This window comes from Phoxinus phoxinus, assembly GCF_949152265.1.
Source record: "Phoxinus phoxinus genome assembly, chromosome: 18".
NCBI classification, from domain to species: Eukaryota; Metazoa; Chordata; class Actinopteri; order Cypriniformes; family Leuciscidae; genus Phoxinus; species Phoxinus phoxinus.
The window spans coordinates 10,984,040-11,010,768 of NC_136893.1; the positions used below are offsets into that span (position 1 = coordinate 10,984,040).

Below are 26,729 nucleotides of genomic sequence, written 5' to 3' on the forward strand. Positions count from 1 at the left end.
ATGTTTGCGCAAGCATGGTTGTGTTTGTGCCGGTGAGGGTGAGCCCACGTGAAAATCAGACAGTATGGGTGTTAGCTTGAGCTTCATGGGTGTGAGACTGAGTGAGTGGAAACGTCAGGTGTGCTCTGCTTTGTCTATATTTAATTACAAGTTCAATGTGTTCTTTTTCTGGTATTTATTTTTGTTCCATGTAACATTTAGAATAACATTTAGCCACAGTTGTGGCACCTTCCACGATTAGGGTACAAAATAGGCACTGAAACTGTTAAACATAGACGCTATTTTATAACCATTTTACAAATGTATTTTTCTACATATTAAAAAGTAGAATGCTTTGCAATATCAATACGAGATAAAGTGTCAAATTATGGCAAATTCATAATTATGACATACAAAGTAGAAATTATGGCAAACCAAAATTATGACATACTGGCCTGGTTTCACAGACAGCGTTTAGATTAAGCCAGGATTAGGCCTTAGTTCAATTAGGACATTTAAGTAGCTTTTATAAACATGCTCTAGAAAAAAAAAACATTACTGTTGTGCATCTTGAGACAAAACAATGGCAGTGACGCATTTAAGATATGGCACTGCAAGTTGCTTTCAGTTAAAACAGCTAAAACATGCATTTTAGTCTGGGCCTTGTCTATGAATCTGGGGGACTATCATAATTATGAGATAAAGTCAAAAGAGACATACTAAGAGATAATTATGAGATAAAAAGAAATTATGACATACTCGATGATAATTAATAATTCAGATGGTTTATTTTATTTTATATGGGGCCAAACTTTTGGGAATTATTATTTTCAGTTTGAATACGGTTTACACATAACATATTTTCCCATGAAGATAAAAAAGAAAAAACATTACATAAATAATGGTCATTACATTGTACTGAATGAAAGGATCATCCACAAGGCACACTTGACAATAGGCAGCTCATATGTTCTTTGTTGAGAGACAGTGCAGACAAAACATTAGCCATAACACTGATCTAGACTGTCCTTTTGACTGAACATGAAAAGCTGTTCGTACACATCTAATATTCACAGAACAACTGAATACTTGCACAATCATGCATTCTATTTGGAACACAATATAGCAGACAATGACACTTATAGCCACATTCATCAATGTTTAGAATTATGTTTTTAGAAGATACTTTTGATCAATCTCTCAGCTGTCTACCAACATATTTAAATCAACACAACCTAATCGTTAGGATTGGGATTGGCATCCGGATACTGGGAAAGATCAAAGGTCAGCACCTTACTAATGACACAATCTCCTTGCTGTGAATAAATGAAAAGGTTTGATATATTATTATTATAATTATTATTTTTAAAGCAACTTAATATATATAAAAAAAAAAAAAAAAAATACAATTCAGTTAATCAAGTTGCAATCTTGAAGGCACGAGGTATAATAGCAATATAATGATAGGTTGGGAACTCTGGAACTCTTGTATGCGTTAACTACTTTTGATATGTTTATATTTATACAGCCCATTGCTGGAATACAAACCTCAGGGTAAACTCCTATGAGGGAGTCAGCTTTTGTGTAGAACTCCTCTTTGAGAGAGATAACAATGGCCTGGAAATTCTGGACTGACTGGTCCTTTATGTAGTTGGCCACCTGCAGATTAAGAAGTTACACAAATGTTATATTTATGCCATTCAGTTTAGTAGCATCCATGCATTTGCATTGGAAGAGGCCTTCCTACAAGTTAACAAACACACACCTTGCCTATGTTGGTATTATCCAAAGCAGCATCAATCTCATCCAGGACAAAGAAAGGTGCAGGCTTGTAGCTATGAGGGAACGGAAATGCATTTTGTTTTCATCTGAAGGGCGGCCAAAAAAAACTAGTTTACTTTTAAAGGGGTGGTAAAGTATGATTTCACTTTTTTAACTTTAGTTAGTGTGTAATGCTGCTGTTTGAGCATAAACAACATATGTGCTTTTAAAGAAAAGGACTACAACAAACGGCTGGTACACGACATTCCTCTGGGGTTAGTGACATCAGCAACCCTAAAATGTACATAGACCCCACCCCTGGGAACATTTAGTCCATGTTGAGAAGAGGAAGAGTTGTTGTATAAGAGTACATTTGTGAGTCAGCTCAAACTTTAGCAGCCATATTTTCACATGCAATAAAAAAGTCACTCTGTGTGCATCTCACAACAGTTCCTATACGAGCGATTTATAGAAGATTCCCATGACAGAATATCCTAATTGAAGATAGTTAACTCCACATCAGCAACATAAATTCATCAACTAACCTTTCAGAGACGTCCTGTTGCATTCTACATGTTGTCACTTTTTCTTGAATCTCTCCAACTTTGTCTGACTCCGGTTTAACATTAAAGACAGAACAGTTTCTGTCATTTTAGTGTGTCTGCGTGAGGTAATCACACTACAGGATTTTAAGCCCGATTTAAGCCCGATTTGCAAATCGTTGAGCTCGCCGACAGGTAGGGTTGTTATCGCGTGCAAATCGCGGGGGATTAGCGGCCGATGAACGCTCGCCAATCTGTTAGTATGAAAGAGCCAACAACGCATCAAAGACACTCGCAGACGCGTCGCCGAGCCCAGAAAAATATCTAGCATGCTAGATATCTGGAGCTGTCGCATGACTCAACCACATGTGATGTCATGAGCTACAGCCAATCAGAGCAAGGCATGGGTTGAGGTCACTGGGAAAATACAGTTTATATACTGTCTATGGAAAATACACGTTTTTTTCCCCGTTTATTTCTCAGAGCAAATCATCGCGCAAACAGTTTGCAGCACTAATTTCTGTCTGACGTCCATATTCAAACAAAGACTCGCGTGTTGTGTACTTGTGTTCTTCTTCGCTGGGTAGTGGCGCGCGTGCTGTATTGCATCATTTCCGGTTCGTTTTATCGCGTGATTTTTCTTGATAAAACGTGGTTTGTAGACAAGATAGAATCGTTGGGTGACAGAGTTGTTGTCAACTCGTGTAGTGAGTTACCTCCTGTTGCGGATCAATCACGTTGTGTCGTGTGGTGTGAACAGCTCAACAACTTGAACACTCCTGATTTTACAGAGAACAAGTCATGTAGTGTGAACTGCACAGTTCAGCCCGACGTTTTAAAATCCTGTAGTGTGAACTTGCCTTAACACACATGAGCTCTTGAAACCCCGCCCTCTGCAGCAGCTCATTTGCATTTAAAGGGCCAGGCACAAAACGGTGCGTTTTTTTGCAAACCCTCAAAAAGTGACAACTTTAACATGCTATATAAAAATATCTGTGGGGTATTTTGTGCTAAAACTTCACACACACACTCTGGGGACATCAGAGATTTATTTTACATCTTGTGAAAATGGCATTTTACCACCCCTTTAAAGAAAAAAAAAGTGAATGGCAAAAATGGCACCTGTGAATGGCAAAAAGCAGAGCTAAAGCAGCCACAGTTTTCTCTCCTCCTGAGAGGTTGTCCATTGGCCTGAACCTCTTTCCTGGAGCCACACAGTTGTAGTTGATTCCATCCAAATATGGTTCTTCTGGGTTCTCTGGTCCCAGGAATGCCTGAAAGGATATAGAGTATCCCTTAAATTAAGTTAGAAATCCTACTTGTGTTATTGTATGATTATCTCTTAAAAAAGAGAGAGTGAGATCAGATTTCAGAGTGTTTTTATTAACCTGTGCACTGCTGTTACGTGACAGCGCTTTGTAGATCTCATCAATGTTAGTGGCAACAGACTCAAAACAGGCATTGAAACGATCAAACCGCTCTTTCTTGATCTGCTCAAATGCTTGTTTGGCTTTCTTGGCTCTTTTTCGAGCAGCTTCAAACTCTGAAAGGCATATTAAAAGTAGATTGGTTATTATTTAGACCAGTGGTTCTCAACCAGGGGGCCAGGTGGGGTGCAAGATTGTTTTAAATGATTTGAAAGAAGACAAAATAAGCTTTGAATTCAAGATGTAAAGGGACATCATAGTACTTATTTGAACTTTTTCCCTCAACAACCCATTTTTATTTAATAACCAGGGCTCTCGTTGTTTTGTAAAACATGCATAGACTTTATGAGGGAATTTTAAAAGTGTGATTTCTAGATATGAAAAAATAATAAAATATTATTTAAAAATGTATTTATTTTTGGGGAAAAAACAAATGGACTTTTTTTCATGTCAAGTCATGTCAAGTCATGTCAAGCGGAAAAATATTTTATCAGGTACAAATAGCAGACAAATTGCTGTTTACTGTATGAGTCATTTAAAAAAATCCTGAATGACTGGAAAAGAAAAGTCATGTAAATTAATTGGTCATAAAAAACGTGGATGCAGAAGGACATTCAGTTCTTTACGGAATTTAATTATTTGAATTATACAATTATTTTCTTTATTTCAATATATTGCCACTTCTAATTTCTGTTTGTTAATAAGGTTAAAAGCACCTTTGTCATTACAGCAGAAGTATCAAATATATCTTAGGGGACCATTGAACATGAGGGACTTTTGAATAATGTCTTGGCCAATAGGGGTCTTGGAGTCAAAAAGGTTGAGTACCACTGATTTAGACTCAACGAACTATTGTCACAGGTCACAGATTAGCTAGAGAGAGATGAGCCTGGACTTTTGGGCTCACCATCACTGGTCTCCTGGAACTTGTCTCGAACGCTCTCGAGTTTCTCCATGGCCTTCATGTTGGGAGCGCTGATTCTCTGCAGGATGCTTTGCTGCTCGTTCAGCCTCTGCTGTAGGGTGTTCATCTCTGCCTTGATCTCTTCTTCTGACAGAGAATCCTTTAGAAAGGTTTTACACAGCTTTTGATTGTTCCATGTTGCTTGTCAAACAACCAATTCATAATATTTCATCAATTGAAATTACCTTGAGGTCCTCGTTTAAGTTGCTGTAGTCGATCTCTATGAGGGCCTCTTTGGCATGCACAGAACTTGATGCCTTCGGGCTGCTGATCGAATCCTCAACTTGCGAGCTTCCCTATGTGGACATATCAGTGTTTATGTCTGTGCTTGCAAAAAGCAGTATGTGTGAGAAAGGTATGTGTTTGTCTGTACTTCTCCCTGGCTGATGTCCTCCATTGTTCCCGATTTGAAGGGTAGTTTGATGTCCTGCATCTTGCAGGCTTGCAGTAAGTTGTGTCTGTCACTGCGTTTCTGTTCCAGTTTGGTCTCAATGGCGGTTACTTCTTTCTGCAGCTGCGTCAGCTCTCTAACATAACAAACATATATATCATTGCATCAATATTACAGTACATGTATGTAACCAGCACAAACTAAATTATAATCTATTAACTTTACATTTGAGAAGATCTAAAGAACTAAGAGAATATTAATATTTCTCACTTGTTGGCAGACCCTAGTTTCTTACGGATGTCCTCCATCTCTTTGTTCTTGTCATTGACCTCTCCCTTCTTAGTGAGATGCTGGTTCTTCAGGTCCTGTAGCTGTGCCATTGTCTCATCAATTATTTTCATATGTCTGTGTTCCTCCTGAGGTGGTGGGGAATGACATGAGCTACGGTTTAGTTTTTCATGCTAAAAGATTTGACTGATTTGCTTGTTAAGACTTTTTTCTCCTCTATTCTGTCACCTTTTTAAGTCTTTCGATCTCATTCTCATCCTTCTTTACAGTCTGTTCCCACATCATCACTTTCTCCTGGTCCTCCTTCAACTGGTTCTTCTCATAATCAAGCTGGATGGCCAGACGGGTCTTCTGTGTCTCAAACTCCAGCCTAGAATTGCCATATAACACAAGTTAGATCATTACAGTCCACTGAGGAGTTGGTAACCTGTACAGTACATTGTCCTTAAGAGTTACCTTTTTTTGGCAATCTCATTTTGCCTCTTCACTTTTTCCTCTTCAAACTCTCGGATATTTCGCACACCAATCTCCTCACAGAATTCAACAAAGACCTCATCCTCCACCTATAAATGGCCATAACAAATAATCATTATTAGAGTATTATTACAGATCTGGTGGCAATTCAATGCAAACATTTTACAGCATTTTCATTTTCTCCAGAGCTCTTACCAGGTTCATGCGATCTCTTAACTCTGTAATGTCCCTCTCTCGTGATTGGATGATTCGTTTTATGTCATTGATTCGTGGGCCAAAATTTGCCAGCTCACTCTCCAACTTTGATTTCTCCTACAAGGACACACCGGTACACACATTTTGACAAACATGTTGTATTTTTTTAAGACATAAATCTGATTCTCTATATTTTGATGTCACGTCTTGACTGAGGCGTTGTTACTCAGGTGTACCTGCATGTTCAGAGAGAGGTGGCGGGTTTTGGTCTGCTCCAGATCACTCTGAGAGTATTTGAGTCTCATCTGCAGCCCGTGTGCCTGAGACTGAACCTGTCTGAGCTCTGCCTCCTTTCTCTTTGCCTTCATTTGTTCCTGAGGAGATAAACATATACAGCTTGTTAAAAAAAGTAAAAAAAGTTTTACTTTTTTTTTAACTTTCACACAATTCTTATGCCTTTATTTCACAAATTAATGAATTATGATAGGCCTGTCGCAATTATTGCTGTCACTTGATCAAGATTATTTGATATAATTGTGATAATTCACATGAACCGCAATTATTGTGCACATATTATATTCCAGCACATCTGAGATTTTATTTGTATTAAAATTTTATATAAACACATTATATAAATTACATAGATTATTATAATAAATAATTAATATATATATTATAATTATATATTGGGCATGGCTGGGTTCAAGAAAACAACAGTGTTAATGGAAATAAAAGTAAAGAGGACTCAAAAAATAAATGCTTAAACATTTTAAAATATTTTAATTATATTTTTAAAACTATTTTGTCATTTTATTATATTTTTGTCATTTTTTAAATAGTTGTATAAAATTAAAAATTAAAATGATTGTGACAGCCCTGCATTCCAGCAGTGAATGAAGTTTTCCTGAAGCTCTTTTGTGTGCCACCTTCAATTCCTCCGTTAATTTCTCTTTCTTTTCCTTAAGTTTGTCCACAGCCTTCTCGTCCCAACGCCGAGCCTTTGCCTTCAGGTCGCTAGCTCCTCCAGAGATCACACCTGACTTTTGGAAGAGGGTTCCATCCAAGGCCACGGTCTGTAAAAGAAGTAAGACCGAATTGAAGATAAATAGTTTGAACAAGATATCCTTTCATATGTGCTTTTTATTCAACTTATACTACATATTTAAACCTTATGACGGTATGGTCCTCCAAAGGCAATCCTGCGAGCGTCCTCCACATTCTCACACACTAAAGCATTCCCGCAGGCATACTGAAGGGCTTTCTTTATGTGTGGCGGCTCATAGCGGATCACGTCGATCACCAGTTTTGCCCCCCGAAGCTCTCTCAGTTTCTCGTCTGTGGGTTTCACCTTGAGGGAGAGAAGCATGTGTCCAGTGAAACACATTCCACTGGCCACTCAACGCTGTGGAGAATTCAGACCTCAACTCGTGAATAGTTTATTTAAATCTGTCTGTACCTCCAAATAGTCGAGAGGCAGAAAGGTCTCCGGTTCTCCTCTTTGCTCTTTAATGTACTGGATGCAATCTCTGCCGGTTTTCTCAGAGTCCACAATGATGGCGTCCATGTTTTTTCCCAGGACTTTGGTCACTGCAATCTGGTATTTCTTCTGGGTTGGCTGGCATAAGTCGATCAGTCTGCCATACTGTTCGGACAAACATTTAAATGGGATTTAAGTGCAAATAACGGAATCAATACACTGAAAGCTCTTTGTGGACATCTTACAAGCTTCTGCTGCAAGCTTAGATTAAAAATGTGTCTATACACACAGCAACTCACCACTGAGCCGGGGTAAAGCCGTTTAATGCTCTCCATAATTTCAGCTTTGCGCTGCTGACGGCTGTTCTCTTGCCTGTCAATACGAGCATCTCCAAGTTGCTCCATCACCTGTGACCAGAATCATCACAGAAATTAAAACAAAGTATTGGTGATATTATGTACCTAAGAGTATGAGTAAATGTTTGTGTTTTATTACTTGGTTTAACTCCATGTTTATCTCATCAATCCTTCTTTTGGCCAGCTCCACTTCCTCAGTCAGTTCCTCTTCCATACGCCTCTGTTCATCCAGAGACTGCCTGTGAGAGAAACACAGAGATGGCTCAAAATTCAAGTTTTCCATTACAAGAAATTGAAGGGTGAAGCAAACAAGTAATTTAAAAAGTCACTAGAGAGATAGCAACAGTAATATGACAAAATACATAGTTTTTTAAATAAATATATTACATTTAAATATATATTTATTATCTAAATGTTCATTTCAATATATACATATATCCAAGTACACACACACACACATATATATACACACAGAGAGAGAGATCTATTTTACGAAATGGGAGTATATAAAATATTATTTAAAAAAATTCCACATTTCACACTTTAAAACAATTCAGATTTTTTGGAGCTATTCATTTTTTAATTATCTCTGAAACACCTGCTAGTTGCAATATAGTCCTCCAGCTTTTCAATGCGCTTCTGGTTTTCCTCGATCTCTCGAATCTTCTGCTTTATTTTGGCCTTTAATCCAAAGAAAGAGATTTAAGAAATCGGTGTCTCACAAAGGCACAAAAGAAAATAGTGTATAATCATTTCTCAATGTACCGGTACCTCTGTCTCAATTTTCTTCCTCTCCTCTAGATCCAGTCTGTCCTGGTCGGCCTTTTGGTCCCTGTTAAACTTCTCTAGCTCTTGTGCCAAGGTAGCTGCCCGCTTACTGGCCTCCTCCTTCAGCCTGTGATACTGCTTCACCTGAGATAACAGTAAAAGTGTCAAATGAAACTGAAATTCATACACAGTTACATTTTTCAGATTTTCTGAGTTCGGCTAACCTGATTCTCCTCCAGCGTCAGATCTTGGCCTTGACTCTGTGCTTCCTCTTCCATCCGTTCATCAAACTCCTGCCTTGCCATCTCCACAGCACCCTGCTCACAGTCCAGTTCCTCCATGTCTGCCTTACGCTTCTTGTACATCTTCTGGGCGTTCTGCAAAGACTTACGAGCAACCTCAAGCTTCTTAATTTTATGGGCGGTGTTCTCCTTGGCTTTGATATACTGTGGCCGTTTCTGATTCAGCTCAGCATCTTTCTCTCTAGAGGAGGTTAGAGAAGTATGACCAAGAGTTATACAGAAGTTAGTCTATCATAACTATAATACTTACTTTTTTTAGTGGGGTCTAATGCAGGCTTATTATAGTTAACTAAAAACATGAAAAACATTAAAAAAATATTTCAACTATGTACTAAATTTACAAAACCTGAAATAAAATAAAAAATTCAAAACTGAATTTTTAAAATATAAAACATTTACCGTAACTAGAAATATAAATTACAGTTATTTTCTGTTATGTATATATTCTGTATACATATGCCATGTTGTCATATATGGTTTACCTTTCTTTTGCCAAATAATTTGATTGTTTAATCGAACTTGTAGGGTCATTAAAAACAAAAACATCACTTTTGGCCACTACTGTAGATACTATATATATACTGTATATAGTATTACTATATATAATATTATATGGTGAGATGAGATCGCCGTGTGGATCATAACGGCTGTTTTCAGATTATTACAATTGTAAATGCAAACTCATATTTCCTACTGACACACTACAGCAAAATATACAAGTTAAAACCTTTTTTTATGCGTGAAAATACTAACGTTTACCAAAGACTTTTGCACAGTACTATATATATATATATATATATATATATATATATATATATATATATATTATTAACCTATCACTCACTTTATTTCCTTCTCCACATTCTGCTGATCTCTCATCATTCTTCCCAACTCTTTCTTCTTTTCCTTGAGCTCTTCCTCCACATGGTCCATCTTCTTCCTGTCCTTCTCAATCTCCCGGTTGCGCTGGGACAACTCTCGGTTCAGCTTCTCGATCTCCTCCTCATTATGGTAGAGTTTAAAGAGCTGTAGCTGCACATGAGCCCTGACCACCTCATCCTTCAGTCTCTGGTACCTCTCAGCCTGAACCGAGAGCAGAGGTTGAAACAACAACGCAATAATGGTGTCACTGCAGACTTGTGGTGCAGTGAGTTTACCTCCTCTTTTTCCTGTTTGGCCTCTTTGCGCTCTGCTGCGATGTTCTTCTTACGGTGATAGTTGAACTGTGTGTCTTCTTCTGCTTTCACCATCTCTTTCTTTCTGCGGTCATATTCCTGGGCCAGCTCACCAGAGCGGGAGATCTCCTCAAACAAAGCCGTCCTCTCTTTAGGATTCTTCATGGCTATTGACTCCACTGCACCCTGCACAACAAAAACACAAAGACAGACCAAATCTATTACATCTTCATCAGGCTTTCTTATATTTTCTATAATTCTGAAAAAAGCAGGAGGTCATGTGCATGTATACCTGAAACACAAGAAAATTTCTGGCCTTAATAAGGATACCCCGTTTCTCCAGTTCCTCGCTGTAGTCTGAAAGCCCGACCACCTTATTGTTGATTCGGTACTCTGAGGAAGAACCTGTAACATAAAAATAGGTAAATCTCACTAGGAAATAATGCAGAAATATTATATTTTTTACAGTAGGTTTTTGGGGTTCACTTACTATCATGAAGTTGTTAAAAATTTCAGGACTTTCAGGACTTTCAGTAATTTAGTAGCTTTATTTTGAATATTTACCAATGATGACCCGTGTGAAAGTGCATTCATCTCCATTGTCCTCGCAGTAGACCATGCTCACGAAAGCACGGTTGGCTGCTGGTTTTCCCACTGGTGCTCCATGGATGAGATCCTTCAGTGTTTTGACGCGCAGGTTACTGGTCTTCTCTGCTAATACAAAACTGATGGCGTCCATCAGGTTTGACTTCCCTAAAGAGAGCAGTGATTTTGGGTATTGAGTTGGTGGCATGTTTTATTATATGACATTTTAAACAAGACTCTCGTGTCTGGCTAAAGCTAATTTCATAGCTAACAAGTTATGTATCCTGAACAGTGCTTGAAGTGGGCTAGTACACACCGGTATATAGTACTGGCACTTCTACTGTCTGTATATTTTAATCTGTGGCGTACCCTCACTTTTTCTTGCGCACCGGTGAAGTGCTGAATTCTGTGACCCTAGTAAGCGCTGCAGTGACGGTAGGGTTAGGATTAGGATTGGGATTAGGAGTAGGTCGGATTAGCTCAATACAGCTCATACTGGGGTCACAGAATTCGGTGGGTCACAAAATTTGGCACTAAACCGGCAGTTCTCACATGTTGCTGGCACATACTTAAAAAAAGAAATAATAATACCGGTAATAAATGTTTTTTTCTTAATTTGACCAAACTTAAATTTGATTGGAAATGATGGACAATATTCTGCTCATATATTTACCATGATTTTTTCCTGTTATTTATTTTATTTTTCCCACACATCACACATCTTATACTTTCACTGAGACTTTAGTCTCGTTGGTAAACAAGTACATAACGTTTTGAAAAAATTGAGGGACAACAGTATTTTTTTATTATTATTATTATTATACATTTTATTTATAGGCGCCTTTCTTGACACTCAAGGTCACCTTACATCATCATCAACAACAATAACAAAATTTAAAAAACAATGAGATACAATACAATTAAAAGATAGTGCAGTTGTGGTCAAAGGGAATAAGCCATTCTAAACAGATGAGTTTTGAGTTTGGATTTGAAAAGTGAGAGAGAATCAATATTACGGAGGTCCGGTGGAAGCGAATTCCAGAGCTGAGGAGCAGAGAAACTGAAAGCTCTACTCCCCATAGTAACAAGGCGGACACGGGGAACGATGAAATTAATAAAAGAAGAGGATCTAAGAGTATGCGTGTGTGTGGGTATATGGAGGAGATCAAAAAGATATGAAGGGGCTAGATTATGGAATGACTTTAAAAGTAAGGAGAAGTATTTTGTAGTTGATACGATAAATAATAGGGAGCCAATGCAGCTGTTGTAAGATAGGAGTGATGTGATGAATAGAAGGGGTGCGAGTAATGATACGAGCAGCTGAGTTTTGGACCAGTTGAAGTTTATGAAGAGTTTTATGTGGGAGGCCAAACAAAAGGGAATTAGAATAATCTAAACGGGAGGTGACTAAGCTGTGAACAAGAATGGCAGTGGAGTGAGGCGTGAGGAAAGGACGCAAACGGTTGATATTACAAAGATGATAATAAGCAGACCGGGTAACATTGTTAACATGAGATGTAAAAGAGAGGGTGCAAAGATGACACCCAAACTCTTAACCTGAGGGGAGGGGGAAATGAAGGAGCTATCAATGAGAATAGAAAAATTATGGAGTTTGTTTAATGTTGATTTTGTACCTATAAGAAGCAATTCTGTTTTATTGCTATTTAATTTAAGGAAATTTGATGTGAACCAGGATTTTATGTCAAGAAGGCAGTTAGTAAGGGAAGATGGTTGTAGTAAGTGTGGAATTAGGTTTAGTTGAAAGAGAAAGCTGGGTGTCATCTGCATAGCAATGGAAATTAATCTGATGTTTACGGAAGATGTAACCAAGGGGAAGAAGATAAATAATAAACAGTAAGGGCCCCAGAACAGAGCCCTGGGGCACACCTGTTATGACAAGGACAGAATGAGAGGTGAATGATTTTAACTGAATAAACTGAGTGTGGCCTGAAAGAATGAAACCAGTTAAGAGGTGAGTTAGTAATTCCAATAGAGGAGAGTCTGTCCAAAAGGATAGTGTGTGAAATAGTATCGAAGGCCGCACTCAAATCAAGCAGAAGAAGAATGGATAGTAAGCCAGAGTCAGCCGCTAGAAGACGGTTATTAGTGATTTCAAGTAATGCTGTTTCCGTGCTATGATAAGGACGGAAACCAGACTGGAATTGTTAATATAGATTATTGTAAGAAAGAGGAGTATGGAGTTGAGCAGCAACTATTTTTTCCAAAATTTTGGAGATGAATGGAAGATTTGAAATAGGCTGGAAATTATTATAGTCGTTGGGATCTAAACCAGGTTTCTTAAGAATGGGAGTTACAGAAGCTGTTTTAAGAGAAGGAGGAACAATTACAGTGCTAAGTGAAGAGTGAATGATGTTAGTAATTGTAATAATAATAATATTAATTCCAAACAATATCAATGCATATTATTAATTGCTTAATATTTGAAAATTAGCAGCAAAAATTAATGATGAAGACATGGTTTCTCTTTTTTTCCCGCACACCTAACATGTCTTATCTAGACTAGGACTTGGTAAACAAATACACACAGCTTTGGAATACATTGATGGACAGGAATGTTAACTGAGACTATTATTTTTTTTAGAACACATATAAATTAATATTATGAATAACTTAATATATGAATATATAGTAACAAACATATAATAGAATGTAGTAGCAGAAATAAATAATGAAGTCTTTTTTTACACCTACACATTAAATGTCTTCACTGAGACTTTAGTCTCTTTGGTAAACATAGACTACACATTTTTTTTTTACAATATTTTATTTGGATGATTTTAAGCATATAATATGAATTAATATTACAAAAAGGCTTGATATATGAAAGTTAGTAGCAAAATAGATGATGATTGCTGAAATTATAAATTATGAAAAAAAGTTTCTAAGGCATCTGGGACATAAATTTGGCACCCAAAAACACCCAGATGTAATGCAGATATAACCATAGCGACTACGTTAATGCAGTGTGTTAACTGCAGTGTGTGTTAACTGCATCAGCGCCAGAGAGAACACTTACCAGATCCATTTGGTCCAATTATTGCTGTAAATTTGTGAAACGGTCCGATTATTTGGCGTCCTTTGTAAGATTTGAAATTTTCGATCTCGATCAGCTTTAAATATCCCATGCTGACAGACTTCTTTCAAGAGAGGGGTGTCAGAATGATGCTCTGCTGAAGAGTCTGGCGATGCGCTTCTTCTCCCGACGTTGTTTGCGGATTTAAAACGAGCTGGCAACTAGATATGTTACATATCGTTTTTCAGAGTTTGAACGTCTGAAACTGTAACAATCTGATAAAAGATCATCTTAACATGCACTGAAATGAAGGTCCAGACGTGTACACGCCCCCTGTCTAGAGCAGAATGCAGGCAAAATAAAAGCCTTACAGCTGGTTAACAGCAAAATCTGCAATGTAAACAAAGAAAATTCGTTTTTAATTTCATAAAATGTTTTATTACTATTTTGCATCTCCGCACGTTTTGCTGAAAAGACCATCACGACATCATTCCAGCCTGTATAAATCCAGCCTCTGTTAAATGATTTGTCCTGAATATTAAATAATGTTACAATATAAACTTACCAATGATTAGCTACTCATAGCTGAGATAAAACTATATAATTTTAAAGACAGCTGCTTTTACTGAAACTCGCTCCAGCATCAAATATTTACCTGGTCACAATATATATATATATTTAAATGTTTGAATCAGTATTATTTTAGTATCACTGAAATACTAAATATGATACTATTTTTTTAATTAATAGTTTAAATATGTTTTTTAATTAGCTTGTTTTAGTTTAATTTTAAAGTTTTAGTAATTTTTTATTTTATTATTATTATTTAAATAGGCATTACTTAATTTTCATTTCAGTTTTAGTTTAGTTAATTTAGTTGGCTACATAAACCTAAATTCAATTAATATTTTCATAATGGAAATGAGAAATGCTGCCTTGGCAAATACATTTTCTTTAATGTTTTATTTCCGTTAAATGACTTTTTATGGTTTTACTTTAGTTAAGTAATAACCCTGGAAACATAAATTAACATGAATAATATATGTCTGTCAAACATATCGCATTACTGAAGGCGCGCGGCGCCACAGACCGTGCAGTTACCATGACAACGCCAAACTGCGCTTCAAACAACAGGAGAGCCGACACACACTGCCATTCGTCGAACCCAACAGATATTAACCCGTAAAGTTTTATGATTTCATCTCTATCTATTAATGTTAAAATGAAATGAGAAAAATAATGAAGTTTGATTTTTAATCTAAAAGTGTGCTTGTACACGACAGAACATGTACAAGGTTGATTTACCGGTGGATGAGTCAGAGCAGCGGGCGGTGGAGCGGCGTCGGGCCGCAGAGGCTGAGCGCAAGAGCCGAATATTCAACAGCAGAAGCCGCGTGATCGGCGTGGACCTGCGCGCGCTCCACAAACAGCAGGAGGACAAACGGGAACGACTGGAGATGGAGAAGCAGCTAGACATGGCTCATGGTGAGACACGACTTGTGCAGGTTGTTTGTCTCTCACTAATTATGTAACGTTACCGTTCCAAAACAGGCCCCAAAACTTAAAGTTTAAGTAGCAATTATTTTTGTATAAACTTGTCGCCTAGAGTGCTTCTCCTTCTTCCATTTTCCCACAATGGATCAACCACAGTCAAATACAAAAATAATGGTCTGTGATTTGCAAAAAAATAATCTGTACTTTGTTATTAAGATCTGTTGCGCTTATCCCTGGATGAAACGGCACTGCAACAGAAAAAAGAGGAGGATGAGTTGCGAAGAGAGCTGGCGCAGGACATGGTACAGTTTCGAGCTATACATCAACGTGCCGAGGACAGTCGTGATGCAGATATCAACTATGACCGACAGGAGGCGCCAGATGCCTGTATTTCTGTCTCAGACTCAGCCCTGGGACCCGCCAGTATGCAAGTGTTTTTGGTAAGCTACGTCTGGAAGTGTTTATATGATACTCATACTGTTACATCAACAAATGACATGACCTTGAACTTTTCCATCAGCATTTTACGTTTTAATTTATATTTGATTTTGAATGTGTAAGGGAAATATGGATACACTGTAGGACACCACTATCATATTCTATAAATATGTTTATGCACATTTGGTCAGGGAGAAGGGATTAACGAGAATGAAAAGAAGAGAGCTGAGATGGAGATGAACGAGAGAAACCTGAGAGCTCAAAAGGAGGAGAGAGAGAAACAAGAAAGGGAAAAGAAAAACAGAGGTAAACAGATAATAATGCTATAATAATAGCCCTGTAATGTTAAAATAGAAAGGACGGTATTGTATATTTCACCGTGGTTAGTAGCAGAGTTGCACTGAGTTTGTATCTGTGTTTGTGCGTGCAGAGCTGCTAACCGACAGGGAGTTGGTGGAAAAAGACCTCAGGGCAGTGCAGCTGAATGCCCTGGAGGAGGAGTGCAAAAGAGTGGCTCGCATTGAACTCAGCCATTACAATCAAGATCAGGTATTAACTCACCACTAAACTAATGAAGACAATTATTTGTGTTTATTTGTATTAGGTTAGTAAAACATTCACCTGTTAACTGTAATCCCCATTTTGAGCATATAACTAAACTACAAATGGTTGTAATTATGAATACACTCAGCAGATTTGAGATTTTTTTTACTAAATTAAAACATTCTAGTAACATACACATCTTACATTTACTTACTTTAGTAATAACAGTACATTGTGCATAATTACAAGCAACTAACTCTAAACCAAACCCTAACCTTAAAGGGATAGTTCACCCAAAAATGAAAATACTCACCCTCAAGTTGGCACTATTGACTTCCATAGTATGGAAGAAAACACTATGCAAGTCAATGGTGTTTGGTTACAAACATTCTTCAAAATATCTTCATTTGTGTTCAGCAGAACAAAGAAATTCATACAGGTTTGGAACAACTAGGTGAATAAATGACAGAATATATATATATATTTTGGTGAAAAAATTATATAGTAATTTTTAACTATAATTATATAGTAAGTACATGTTGTTAATTCATATCACTCATTACTTATTTGATATAATCACACTATAACAAGAGCACCTTAAATAAACTGTAACCGTTTAAGTTTACTGTAAAGCAAATATACTGAACTAAACATTTTTTATTTTATACAAAATGTATATTTTACTAAATTATTTGGACTAACATTGCTAGAAAATCAAAGCCATATGTCAAGACAAGTTGTGTTCCAAATTTTGAAGTTAACAAACATTGAGCCCACTAAAAGGTTTAAAAGTACCAAGTCCAGTTTCAAACACTGTTTGCATTTGAATTTGAATGAATTTGATGAATTTGAGTGTTTAATCTTTCAAATGATACCCAATTTATAATGATTACCAAAATATGTGATTATATATTATAGACAAAAAAAAACAGTACGCCAACATAGTATGTCTGAATACATGGTATAATAATGTTATTAGGTGAAAAGTCCCATTTCTACTACTTCCACCGAGATTCTGAAGTGTGCAATCGATGGACACTTTACTATCCCATGAGGCCACGGGAGAGGGTTTATGAATGGCAGTGAATTTCAGTCATTTTTCAGTCATCAATCAATTCATGTTAGATTGTACTTTTTAAACATTAGCGAAGTAAATTCAAATGTAGTACCTACTCAGACAGTATGAGATTTCGGACACAGCGCATGACTTTCTTTCTTCTGTGGAACAGGAGATGTATTGAAGAATATTCATACTGCTATTTAAAAAAATACTGCAAATGCATATAGTGAGTGTAAAGCTCCAAAAAGGGGGAAAAAAGGTTAAATGACACAGAATCAGTGCCTTTAGGTGTAACGGAGTTAAATATGCGCAAACACAGGTTTGAAATGACATGTGTGCGAGTCAATCATGACAGAATTTCATTTCGAAAACCCACAAAGGCACCATAGATCTTTGAGGTGAAAGGTCAAGGTAACATCTGACCTCCCCTTGCAGGCGGAGGAGAGAATGGAGAGGGAGCGACAAGAGAGACTGAGGAGAGAGGGAGAGGATCTGGCAGAGCTACGGTACACAGTGACCTCTGACCTCCTGACAGAGCGACCAGAGGCTGCGAAGAGAATAACAGAATCCTCTGCAGAGGGTCCACGAGTCCTGACCGACCGCTGGAAGGGCATGACCCCGCAGCAGATCAGTGATATCCACAGAAAGAGAGATGAACAGTGCCTTGAGAAAGAGGTTAAGTTCCTGCATTGACGTGTGCTCGTTTGAGCATCCATTTATAGTCGTCATAAAAGTAATCCTCTTTTCTCTCCTTCCAATTTCACCAGAGACTGAGAGAGATGGAGAGGCAGAGAGATCTGGCCTGGGATTACCATCTGACAGAGCAGGCCAGACAGCAGGAGAGAGAGGAGACTAGAGACAAGGAGCTGCAGAGAGAGAGGAGAGCTCAGCTCGATAAATACAACCAGCAGCTGGCACGAGAGCAGCAAGCGCAGTGAGTGCCACATTCATAAAGAAAACACAGCAGGACACAAGCAGAATTAAACAAAAGAGTAGGAAAGTCAACATCGAATGCACATTATTCCAGTGCTTTTGTATTCTTGAATCTAAATGAAAAACCTTTCAAATAAAAAGTTATTTATAGTAATAGTCAAATAAGTCCAATATGGTGTAATGCTAATAATTGGGTCACTTTTGACTATCCAAAGTCCCATCCTGCATTTTTTCTTGTATATATGAATGCATTAAATTGATCAAAGGTGACAGTAGAGACTCTCTACTGCAACCTTTGATCAATTTAATGCATTCTAACTGAATAAAGTATTAAATTAATAAAATATTACTGACCGCAAACTTTACATGGATACAAAATATTTTTATTTTAAATGAATGCCGTTCTTTTGAACTTACTATTCATCAAATAATCCTGAAAAGCTCTATCATGGTTTCCACAAATAGATTAAGCAGCACAGCTGTTTTCAACATTAATAAAAATAATAAGTAATGTTTCTTGAGCACCAAATTAGCATATTAGAAGGATTTCTGAAGGATCATGTGTCATTGAAAAACAATGCCATTTTTATTTAAATATAATCATTTAAATACAATGAATAGTATTAAATAGGAAATATTTATTTTAAATTGTAATATTTCACTATATTGCTTATTTCTACAGTATTTTTGATCAAATAAATGCAGCTTTGGTGAGCATAAGAGACTTCTTTAAAAATTGTAAAAAAAATAAAAACATACTGACCCCAGACTTTTGAACGGCATTACAAAAGTAAAATTACAAGTTTATTTTGACACTAACGCCGAAAGTGAGTTCCTAATAATAAATACTTTTTTTGGTGTGGATGTATATTCTAAGAAAATTTAAAAAAAAATTTTTTGTAATAATGCTAGTAGCTATTAGAGAATAAAGTAATTCTTGGATGTTTAGAAACATTTTTTAATTTTGTTCTTGTTTTTCAGCCAACACTACCTGGACAAGCAGTTGTATACAAACCGTCCCAGAGTTCAGTACTTCACCCAGTTCAACACAAGCTCTCGATAAAGCAGCATCCATTCCATCCTTCTCCTGCACAAGAAATAAAGTTCTAGTGGGTTTCAAACCACTGCGTATGTTTGACATTCATAAACTGGATTTTTATAGATAACAGTTGCCTTCATCAAATTTCATATAGTAATGTATTTTCACATAAACAAACAACTGTAGATGATTCCATTGATTTTATTTAAGAAGTATTTACTTGCACTGGCTGATTGGTGATGCAGATACAATAGCAAAAGCCAGTTCATATCTAGTTAAGGTAGCCCACCCTTACTGACCCCTTCAGTCCACAAAGACCACAGGGGAATGTGACCAATACAGTCCCACAGCCTCATTCATCTGGTCCTTCATTTATTTTCACATCATATGCAGTAACAAACAGAACATACAAGAGGAATAAGAGACTATTATGTCAAGCTTATTTATGCATTAAGCCTACAGTTTAAGATGCATTATGAGCTTGAATGCGTACATTTGACAAGTAACAACAGAAACGGCAACGTTCGTTCGCTAGTCAAGCTTTAAATGGTGCCCTCCCACCCAGTTTTATTTGCAGTAGCAGAGGGCAGTATAGTGGATATCTGAGAGTCATTCACCTCCGAGCTCAATACACAGTCAAGACACTGACAGAATACACAAGTCGTCTAGCAGCAGTTCAGTTGAATATTGAGTTGAATATAATTTGCATCACTTCCCCCTCCTGTAAGAAAATAGATCTCTTAGAGACTTTTGTCCTGAGTGTGTCTGTACAGCTTTTGTGAGGGAGGCTAACACAGACCGTGCAGTCCGGCCCCCACAGCTATCCCAGAGGGCTGGGAATCACTGCAAAAGCCCGCCACAACACAGTGGTCTCAAAGATCTGAGTCAGCACGCTTCTATCGCTCCCTGGAAGTGTGTGTGTGTGTGTGTGTGTGTGCAGTGTGCAAAATAAGATGACTGCGTCCTTCCTCTCGCGCCGCCTCTGCAGCAATAGATTCTAATCAGATACGCACAATACTGCCATTCTTCAGCACTCGGGAAACTATAAGCGCAATCGTGTTTTGCCGGTAGCTTCAATTAGCTTTTTTTACGTCTCTTTTATCCAATCAGCTTTTTTTCTTCTTTTTTTTTAAGAACCTGCAACATTTATTTATCAAAGGACTTTTTCTTAGTTTTTTTAATTTTTAAACTATGCACTACTTATCTACCACACTCAAATCACAACTAACAAGTTACTTTAAAGTTAAAAAAAGTTACAAAACAAATTTCAAAACCTAAAACATAATCAACAAGACATAGTTTTCAAAGTCATAACAAACAATCTTGTGGGCTATATTTACATTCATCTGGAAAGTAAGAGATATTTTTTTTCCCTGTGCCCCTCTCTTGAGAAATACCAGATGTGCCATAGATTCTCTCAGTGCTATATTCTGCTATATTTGTTTATTAAACGTCAAATCAAATGAACCAAAAAGCAAAAAAGGGAACAAATGCTATTTGGTATACTGGTATGGAACAATTCCCACCCAAACAAAGCATACATTCTGTGTAATAAGACACAAGCCAATACATGATTGCATTTTACGTAACCAAACTAAACTGTGTGTGTGACGTACTCTCTCACAACCCTATCTAACTCAATACGACCTCACAACTACGCACCTTACGTGTGTATTCTTATGGCTTTACACCAACAGGGCTGCGAAAGAGAATCGATCAATACAGTTTAATACAATGCAGAAAACAAGAATTAAAAACAGACACACACAGAGGGAGAAATAAAGATGAGAGATGATGGTGGTTAGTATGTTGTCGTAGGCAGGCACAGGAACCGATGGAGATGAAAGAGATTATAATACTGTATTTGGCTAAATTGATAGATGCTTATTTGTACAGCTTGCTATAAACGATCTTATGTCGTACAGTCATTGCATCTCATGTATTTACACTACGGAACTCTAGAATCGTAACTGAGGGGATGCCAATATGTATATTCTATTGAATCACGATTATATTACAACAAATCAACGTACAGATGACTTAAAGGTGCCATAAGCAAAATTTATGGAATGAAAAAAAAAGGAAATTGGTTCTATCCATCTGCAGTTGATTGTAAGTAAGGGGCGGGGTTTAGGCGGACTAAAAGGCTGTTGTTATATCACATTTTTATTAAATATAAAAAACAAAATAATTATCATTTATAATAAGATCAGTTTGACTTTCATGCCGACTTTAAGATCCAGAAAGAAATTAGGTACCAATTTTTGCAAAACATTTTTTGCTAGAGTTTGCAAAAAAAATCTTCTGTCAGAATACATTGCAAATTTTGATGGAGAAATATGTTTTTAGTTAGTAGCAGATGGTGTAGTTGCTGCATCTACCAGCAGGGGCTAATCATTGTAGGGTAGGGTTTTGGAAAAGTGGGCGTGTCTGAAAAGTCAGTGGCCAAGAAGTTTCATGATGGCTGACATCGCTTACAGCACCTTTAAAACACGACACAAAAGTGATCCTTGTGTAAAAAAATAAATTAAGAATAAAAAATAAATTATAAAAATGGTTCAGGCAAAATGGTAAACAAAATGGTAGAGACGCACAAAACACAATAAGTTGATTAAACTTTGCAACCAGAATAACCAGCTCATGCTGTCTATATGCTTGCACAACGCACTTAGTCATGATTTTAAGGCCCTCAGCTTCTCTTCTCTCTCGCACCCTCCTTCTACAACGCTTCTTTATTGACTAACAGGTGAATCTGACTCCATGTTTGATCTGGCGTCTGCCACGGGAGCTTTTTCACCGGATTATCAAAGAAGTCTCTTCTGGAGATGTTCTTGTCACGTCTGTATAACTGTAAACGGCTATAGCCTATGTTATATTGTAAAATGAGAGATAAGATCTGTAAACAACGAGCATGGCAGTCTATTTATTATATGTCAGTCGAGTGTTTTCCTCTGGCTGTGTTAAAAGTGTTGTGTTGGTCCAGTTACGTCTGAAGTAAGTTCCAGCAGTGGTTGGTGGGTTTTCTTGGCGTCTGTTGTGTGTGTAGGTCTTATTATTGTGGGGTTTGGATTAGTTGGTAAATCATGAGCGGTTGCAACAGGTGGGCACATGTGTGAATCCACGTTTGGTCTCGGTCTCGCCCGGCTAGTCAAGGAGGGCGGCGGAGTTGGGCAGGCCGTGGTGGGAGATGGCTGTGGCAGGATTTAGAGGGGAACTTTCCTGAGTCTCAGGGTCAGGAACATCTCGGACTCCGCTGCTCTGACTGGCCAGCGACTCGTCCATGAGGACCTCGGTCTGCACGCTGTTGCTGTTGGCGTAGTCGTCTAGAGCATCGTCGGTACATAGCTTACTGTCCTCGCACAGAGACGGCTGACTGGCCGTCCGCTTCTCCTCGTTGTCACTGCGCAAAAAGTGTGGGGGGAGGGGGGTACAAATAAAGCTACAAATATACACCAAGTGTGACGTCAAAAAGTTATATCAAAAGCCGCTTTGTGCATGCAAGGGAAAGTATTGAGAATTTTGCATGCAAAAGAACAGTGCCACTGCAAAGCGTACCTCTCAAGAGATCTGTAAATCATTGGGAAGAGCATTTGGGAGAAAAAGAGAGGATATAAGTGGAAAGAAAGAGAAAGGAAGTTTCTGCAATAATCTGTTTTACAAACTTCACCAAACCTGTACTCTCCAAAAGCCTCATTATTCATTGGGCGAGCTTCAGAATCTATCTGGCCCTCTTCTTTCTCTTTAACTGTAAGGAGAACAAAATTCAGGGATATTTCCACATTTGTTAGTACTGTCATGCGACTAATCGCAAATTAGATGGTTAAATAGAATGATGTGTGCGCTGTTGCAAGTTTATTTACCCGAGTATTTTCCACCTTTGCTTCGCTTGATGAAACACAGAATAAGCAGTACCAGCAGTAATAGCACAAGGGCGCTGATGAGTCCGATGAACCAGCTTTCAGTCACGAACCCATCCCGTTTCTCCATTTCTACATAAGCAGAGGGGAGAAATGCTGTTATGAATTTCCTGACACTTTGTTTAATATTAAAGGGATAGTTAGAAATGCCATCATCATTTACTCTTACTATTTGTCATTCAAAACCTACACTACCGTTAGGGGTTTTAATAAACACTTTTATTCAACAAATCAGCATATTAGAGTGATTTCTGAAGGATCATGTGACTGAAGACTGGAGTAATGATGCTGAAAATTCAGCTTTGCCATCACAGGAATAAATGACATTATAAAATATAAAAACAGTATATAAAACAGTTACAGTTTATATTACATTTACGATGTTACTTATTCTTTTTGAAGCTTGAAAGAAACTATACAAATCACAGTATAGAAAATATTACACATTTTCTTTTAAATGCAAATAAATAAATGACAGCATACAGGTTTGGAACAAGATGAGGGTAAAGAGTAAATGAAGACAGTTTTCATTGTTGGCTGAACTATCAAGGTTACATCCTCTACACTCCATTTTCCAGCCCAAATATAAAAGTTCATGAAAGCTCTTTTGTGGTCTGCACAATAGCACATTTATTATAAAAAGCATTAAGAGGGCTGTTTTGTGATTACTTGTTCCAGTTGTCTGGAGCTCATCCTTCCAGATAGTCTTGTTTCCTAAGTAAATCCGCAGGTAGTACAGCGATCCGGGCTGGAGCCCCTGCAGCGTGTAGAAAGACTGAGAGCTGTTTACTTTTTCAGAGAGCTTCCATTTGCCTTTGCCTAGACAGAACACAGTACAAATCCAAATCAAAACCAAGGGTACTGAAAAGATAGAGGCACTCACTAACTAACTAACTGAACAGGTAAGGTAATAAAGCTGCTACTTCCTGATTTGCTATTTGATAAACAAGCTTGTGTTCATTCTCAATCTCAATCCTTCTCCATCACATCCTGTCTATACAGCACGTACCGTCTCTCAGGTAATGAATATGGAATCCCACATTCCTCTGTCTTTCTTTCGACACCCAGGTCAGGTTGACTGATGTCTCTCCAATCGATAAGCTAATGTTGGATGGTGGACCTGTTCACACACAGAAACAAAACAAGTCACACTTACACACCCTTAAATCTGATGGTCGCTTGTTAAACAAATTAATATGTTCCAATATAAATCAAATATGTTCTGACTGGCAGTGATTGAGTCCAGTGTTGGGAGTAACGCATTCAAGTAACAAAATATCTGATTTTTCTTTTTCAAATTCACATTTATTGACATTCATTGTGAGAACATGATGGTTATTGTAGATCTAGACTAAATACGAGCAAGCATTTACATCTCACTTGCACAAAACATCTACAATATTCTTCCAAATGAATAAAAACAGTGATATGCAAACTGAGAATACTATGCAAAACTGCAATAATTAAATATGTTAAATAATCCAAATATACTTTATTTATTAACCAATGTCTTTGCAGCTGATCCAGTTCAAACATATAAGCAAATATGACTTTCTTGTTGAAAGCTGCGTCCCAATTCAGAGGCTGCATCCTTCGAAGGTCGCATTCGAAGTCCGCATTCGAAGTCCGATTGCATCTCAGCGGCGCAACGAAGGTTATTTCAATTCAAAGGCTCTTTCAAATGCGGCCTCCAAATGCATCCTTCAAATGCGGCAACCAAACTTTCTTCTCATCGATCCTATTCTTCTACAATCCAGAATGGCTGCAGAGCTGAAAGGTTTGTTTGAGCTGCGCCCTCTACTGTACAGCCGTGAATTTGCATTTCCTTCAGCCTGAGGATTATTCATTTAATTTTTGCCAAAAAACAAAACAAAACAAAAAACAGGCAAGCCCAGCCAAGGTGACACTAGAAGTGTGTTGCATCATGTCTGGTTAGGTCATAGTGTTTAAAATGTGTGTGAAAACATTCCCTCATCATGTAAAACCCTTCAAAACACATGTGCAGTTAGATACAACTCTATGTCCAGATAAATCATTCAGTGATGGGTAAAGTGTTGGACCTCCATCCAGTGTGGTAGCTCCTTCCCTGATGATCGGCAGTCCTTCTCCAGCAGCCGTGTATCCCCGCAGGTGGAAGCGGTACCGGCTGCGAGGGTCCAGCTTTAACTTGAAGTGATTTTTGGCGTGGTCACTAATCTTTTCTACCAGCATAGGGCTGTCTTCATTATCAACTGCAGACAAAAAAATGTGTAAAAAATATTATAGCACTTTTAGTGTTTTGCTATTAAGTTGCTAAGGCATTCCGGGCATTTTTGTTAATTTCTATACAATTGCTAAGGTGTTTCTGAGTGTGGTGCACTTGTTATCTTTAAATGAGAGAAAGTGCAAAACACAATATGGTGGAATAAGTCCCGCCTTCTAAATAAAAGAGCAATTCCCCGATTGGTAATGTTATATCGCATCACTGCAGCTGCCGTTAGAAGCTCTGGTTCCTATAGAAACAGTTAGTGTTCTGAGACCCACGCCTAGGACTACGCATGCGAAACATGCTGTTTTTTGTCATGATTCGAGCATTTAGAAACAAAATTTATGAGACAGTTTTCATTGGTGATTTCGAATATGAAATTTAATCGTAAGCTTGGCGAACAGTTTTGGAGAACTTGATGTTTCCCCATTCAAAGAGATTGGAGCTGCACTTGCATGCCCGAGAGGACAAGCAGCTAAAGCTTAGCAACAAAAAAAGCAGTTTCCAAGGTGTTGCTATGCAGAGGATAAGTGTTTTAGCGTTGCTATGTAGTTGCTAAGGTATTTCTACATTTTTTTGAGTTGCTATGCAGCTGATAGTGTGCTTTCTAGGGTGTGGTTTCTAAGGAGTTGCCAATGTGTTTTGAGTGCTTGGGTGGTTACTAGGGCATCGCTAGGTGATATTTAGGGTGTTCTGATTAGATGCTTGCTGGTTTTTTACTTAGCTAAGTCAAAAGAGTGTCTAGACATAGATTATTTTCTTCCTTCAATGTAAATCTCTGGGATTTTATTCAACCATTGTGTTGTATACCAGGCAAAAATCCCTCTCCTCAACAAACTGCTTCTAATAATCCTGATGAGAATGAATCAGGCTGTTAGTTAACACACCTTGTTGATACTGTAATATGTACCCATTCAGGACTCCATTTGGCTGGTTGGGCGCAGACCAACGCAATATCATTTCGTTCTCTGATGGGCTTTCCAGCTGTAAAAATGATGGAGGACCAGGTACTGAAAAAAATGAATGACAGAATTTGAAGAATGCCTCACATTTCTTCAACTCTTTTTACTTTTTGTCTCACGTTCTTACCTCCTTCTGGAGTGTGGAAAGTGAGGGCTTCAGACTGGGGTCCTTCTCCTTTATAATTAAAGACACTTACAGTCAGTGAGTAATGGGAGTACGGCTGCAGATCTCCCAGAATCTTCTTCTCCTCATTACTGTCCGTCGTCACAACTAAGGTGTTCGTCGGCCTACTCTCCCTAACACGCTCCCGTCTGAGGTGTCTGCTTTCTGGTTCAAAGTGCTTCAGATAAATCTATAGGATGGATGATAGACAATTTAT

General features: G+C 37.8%; 3 protein-coding genes across 7 annotated transcripts in view; 1 reads left to right on the forward strand and 2 right to left on the reverse strand.

Annotated features, from left to right (window-relative positions):
• The first annotated feature begins 2 nt into the window (after nucleotides 1-2).
• ribc1 (RIB43A domain with coiled-coils 1) lies at nucleotides 3-19,372 on the forward strand. 5 transcript variants are annotated; one of them, XM_079587725.1, is made up of 9 exons: nucleotides 9-101; nucleotides 6,987-7,105; nucleotides 15,002-15,203; nucleotides 15,429-15,652; nucleotides 15,842-15,956; nucleotides 16,081-16,199; nucleotides 17,689-17,928; nucleotides 18,021-18,187; nucleotides 19,168-19,372. In XM_079587725.1, exons 3-9 carry the CDS (start codon nucleotides 15,005-15,007, stop codon nucleotides 19,247-19,249), a joined length of 1,146 nt encoding a protein of 381 aa, XP_079443851.1. In that variant the 5' UTR covers nucleotides 9-101; nucleotides 6,987-7,105; nucleotides 15,002-15,004; the 3' UTR covers nucleotides 19,250-19,372. The 5 variants fall into 5 exon arrangements, with proteins under 5 accessions (XP_079443848.1, XP_079443851.1, XP_079443852.1 ...); XM_079587726.1 differs by having other exon boundaries at nucleotides 67-118; XM_079587723.1 differs by lacking the exon at nucleotides 6,987-7,105 and adding an exon at nucleotides 14,791-14,900 and having other exon boundaries at nucleotides 67-118; nucleotides 19,168-19,371.
• Nucleotides 746-14,040, reverse strand: smc1a (structural maintenance of chromosomes 1A). Its single transcript, XM_079587720.1, has 26 exons — nucleotides 13,722-14,040; nucleotides 10,664-10,852; nucleotides 10,392-10,504; nucleotides 10,082-10,285; nucleotides 9,769-10,007; nucleotides 8,847-9,105; nucleotides 8,626-8,766; nucleotides 8,453-8,535; nucleotides 7,994-8,093; nucleotides 7,798-7,905; nucleotides 7,478-7,663; nucleotides 7,190-7,369; nucleotides 6,948-7,094; nucleotides 6,258-6,395; nucleotides 6,022-6,138; nucleotides 5,809-5,915; nucleotides 5,581-5,722; nucleotides 5,335-5,480; nucleotides 5,047-5,200; nucleotides 4,859-4,969; nucleotides 4,617-4,773; nucleotides 3,671-3,825; nucleotides 3,405-3,556; nucleotides 1,745-1,814; nucleotides 1,528-1,638; nucleotides 746-1,295 (listed from the first exon to the last, which is right to left on the reverse strand). The coding sequence occupies exons 1-26, from the start codon at nucleotides 13,828-13,830 to the stop codon at nucleotides 1,215-1,217; spliced, it is 3,699 nt and encodes a 1,232-aa protein (XP_079443846.1). The 5' UTR covers nucleotides 13,831-14,040; the 3' UTR covers nucleotides 746-1,214.
• A 990-nt stretch (nucleotides 19,373-20,362) lies between the features above and the next one.
• Nucleotides 20,363-26,729, reverse strand: part of l1cama (L1 cell adhesion molecule, paralog a) — a 55,342-nt gene continuing 48,975 nt past the window's right edge. The window contains 9 exon segments of the mRNA XM_079587719.1: nucleotides 20,363-22,625; nucleotides 22,884-22,885; nucleotides 22,888-22,970; nucleotides 23,086-23,214; nucleotides 23,812-23,961; nucleotides 24,152-24,262; nucleotides 25,203-25,373; nucleotides 26,275-26,397; nucleotides 26,477-26,702. Of these exon segments, the coding sequence (XP_079443845.1) occupies nucleotides 22,370-22,625; nucleotides 22,884-22,885; nucleotides 22,888-22,970; nucleotides 23,086-23,214; nucleotides 23,812-23,961; nucleotides 24,152-24,262; nucleotides 25,203-25,373; nucleotides 26,275-26,397; nucleotides 26,477-26,702 (1,251 nt within the window). The 3' untranslated portion in view covers nucleotides 20,363-22,369.

Coding starts and splice junctions, on each gene's coding strand:
- ribc1 (XM_079587722.1), top strand. CDS start 65: ATGGGTGTTAGCTTGAGCTTCATGGGTGTGAGACTGAGTGAGTGGAAA. Junction 15,204..15,428: donor GCAGCTAGACATGGCTCATG/GTGAGACACGAC, acceptor TTTGTTATTAAG/ATCTGTTGCGCTTATCCCTG. Junction 15,957..16,080: donor AAGGGAAAAGAAAAACAGAG/GTAAACAGATAA, acceptor TTGTGCGTGCAG/AGCTGCTAACCGACAGGGAG.
- smc1a (XM_079587720.1), bottom strand. CDS start 13,830: ATGGGATATTTAAAGCTGATCGAGATCGAAAATTTCAAATCTTACAAA. Junction 9,106..9,768: donor AATGTGGAGAAGGAAATAAA/GTGAGTGATAGG, acceptor AACCTCCTCTAG/AGAGAAAGATGCTGAGCTGA. Junction 8,536..8,625: donor GGAAGAAAATTGAGACAGAG/GTACCGGTACAT, acceptor TTTGGATTAAAG/GCCAAAATAAAGCAGAAGAT.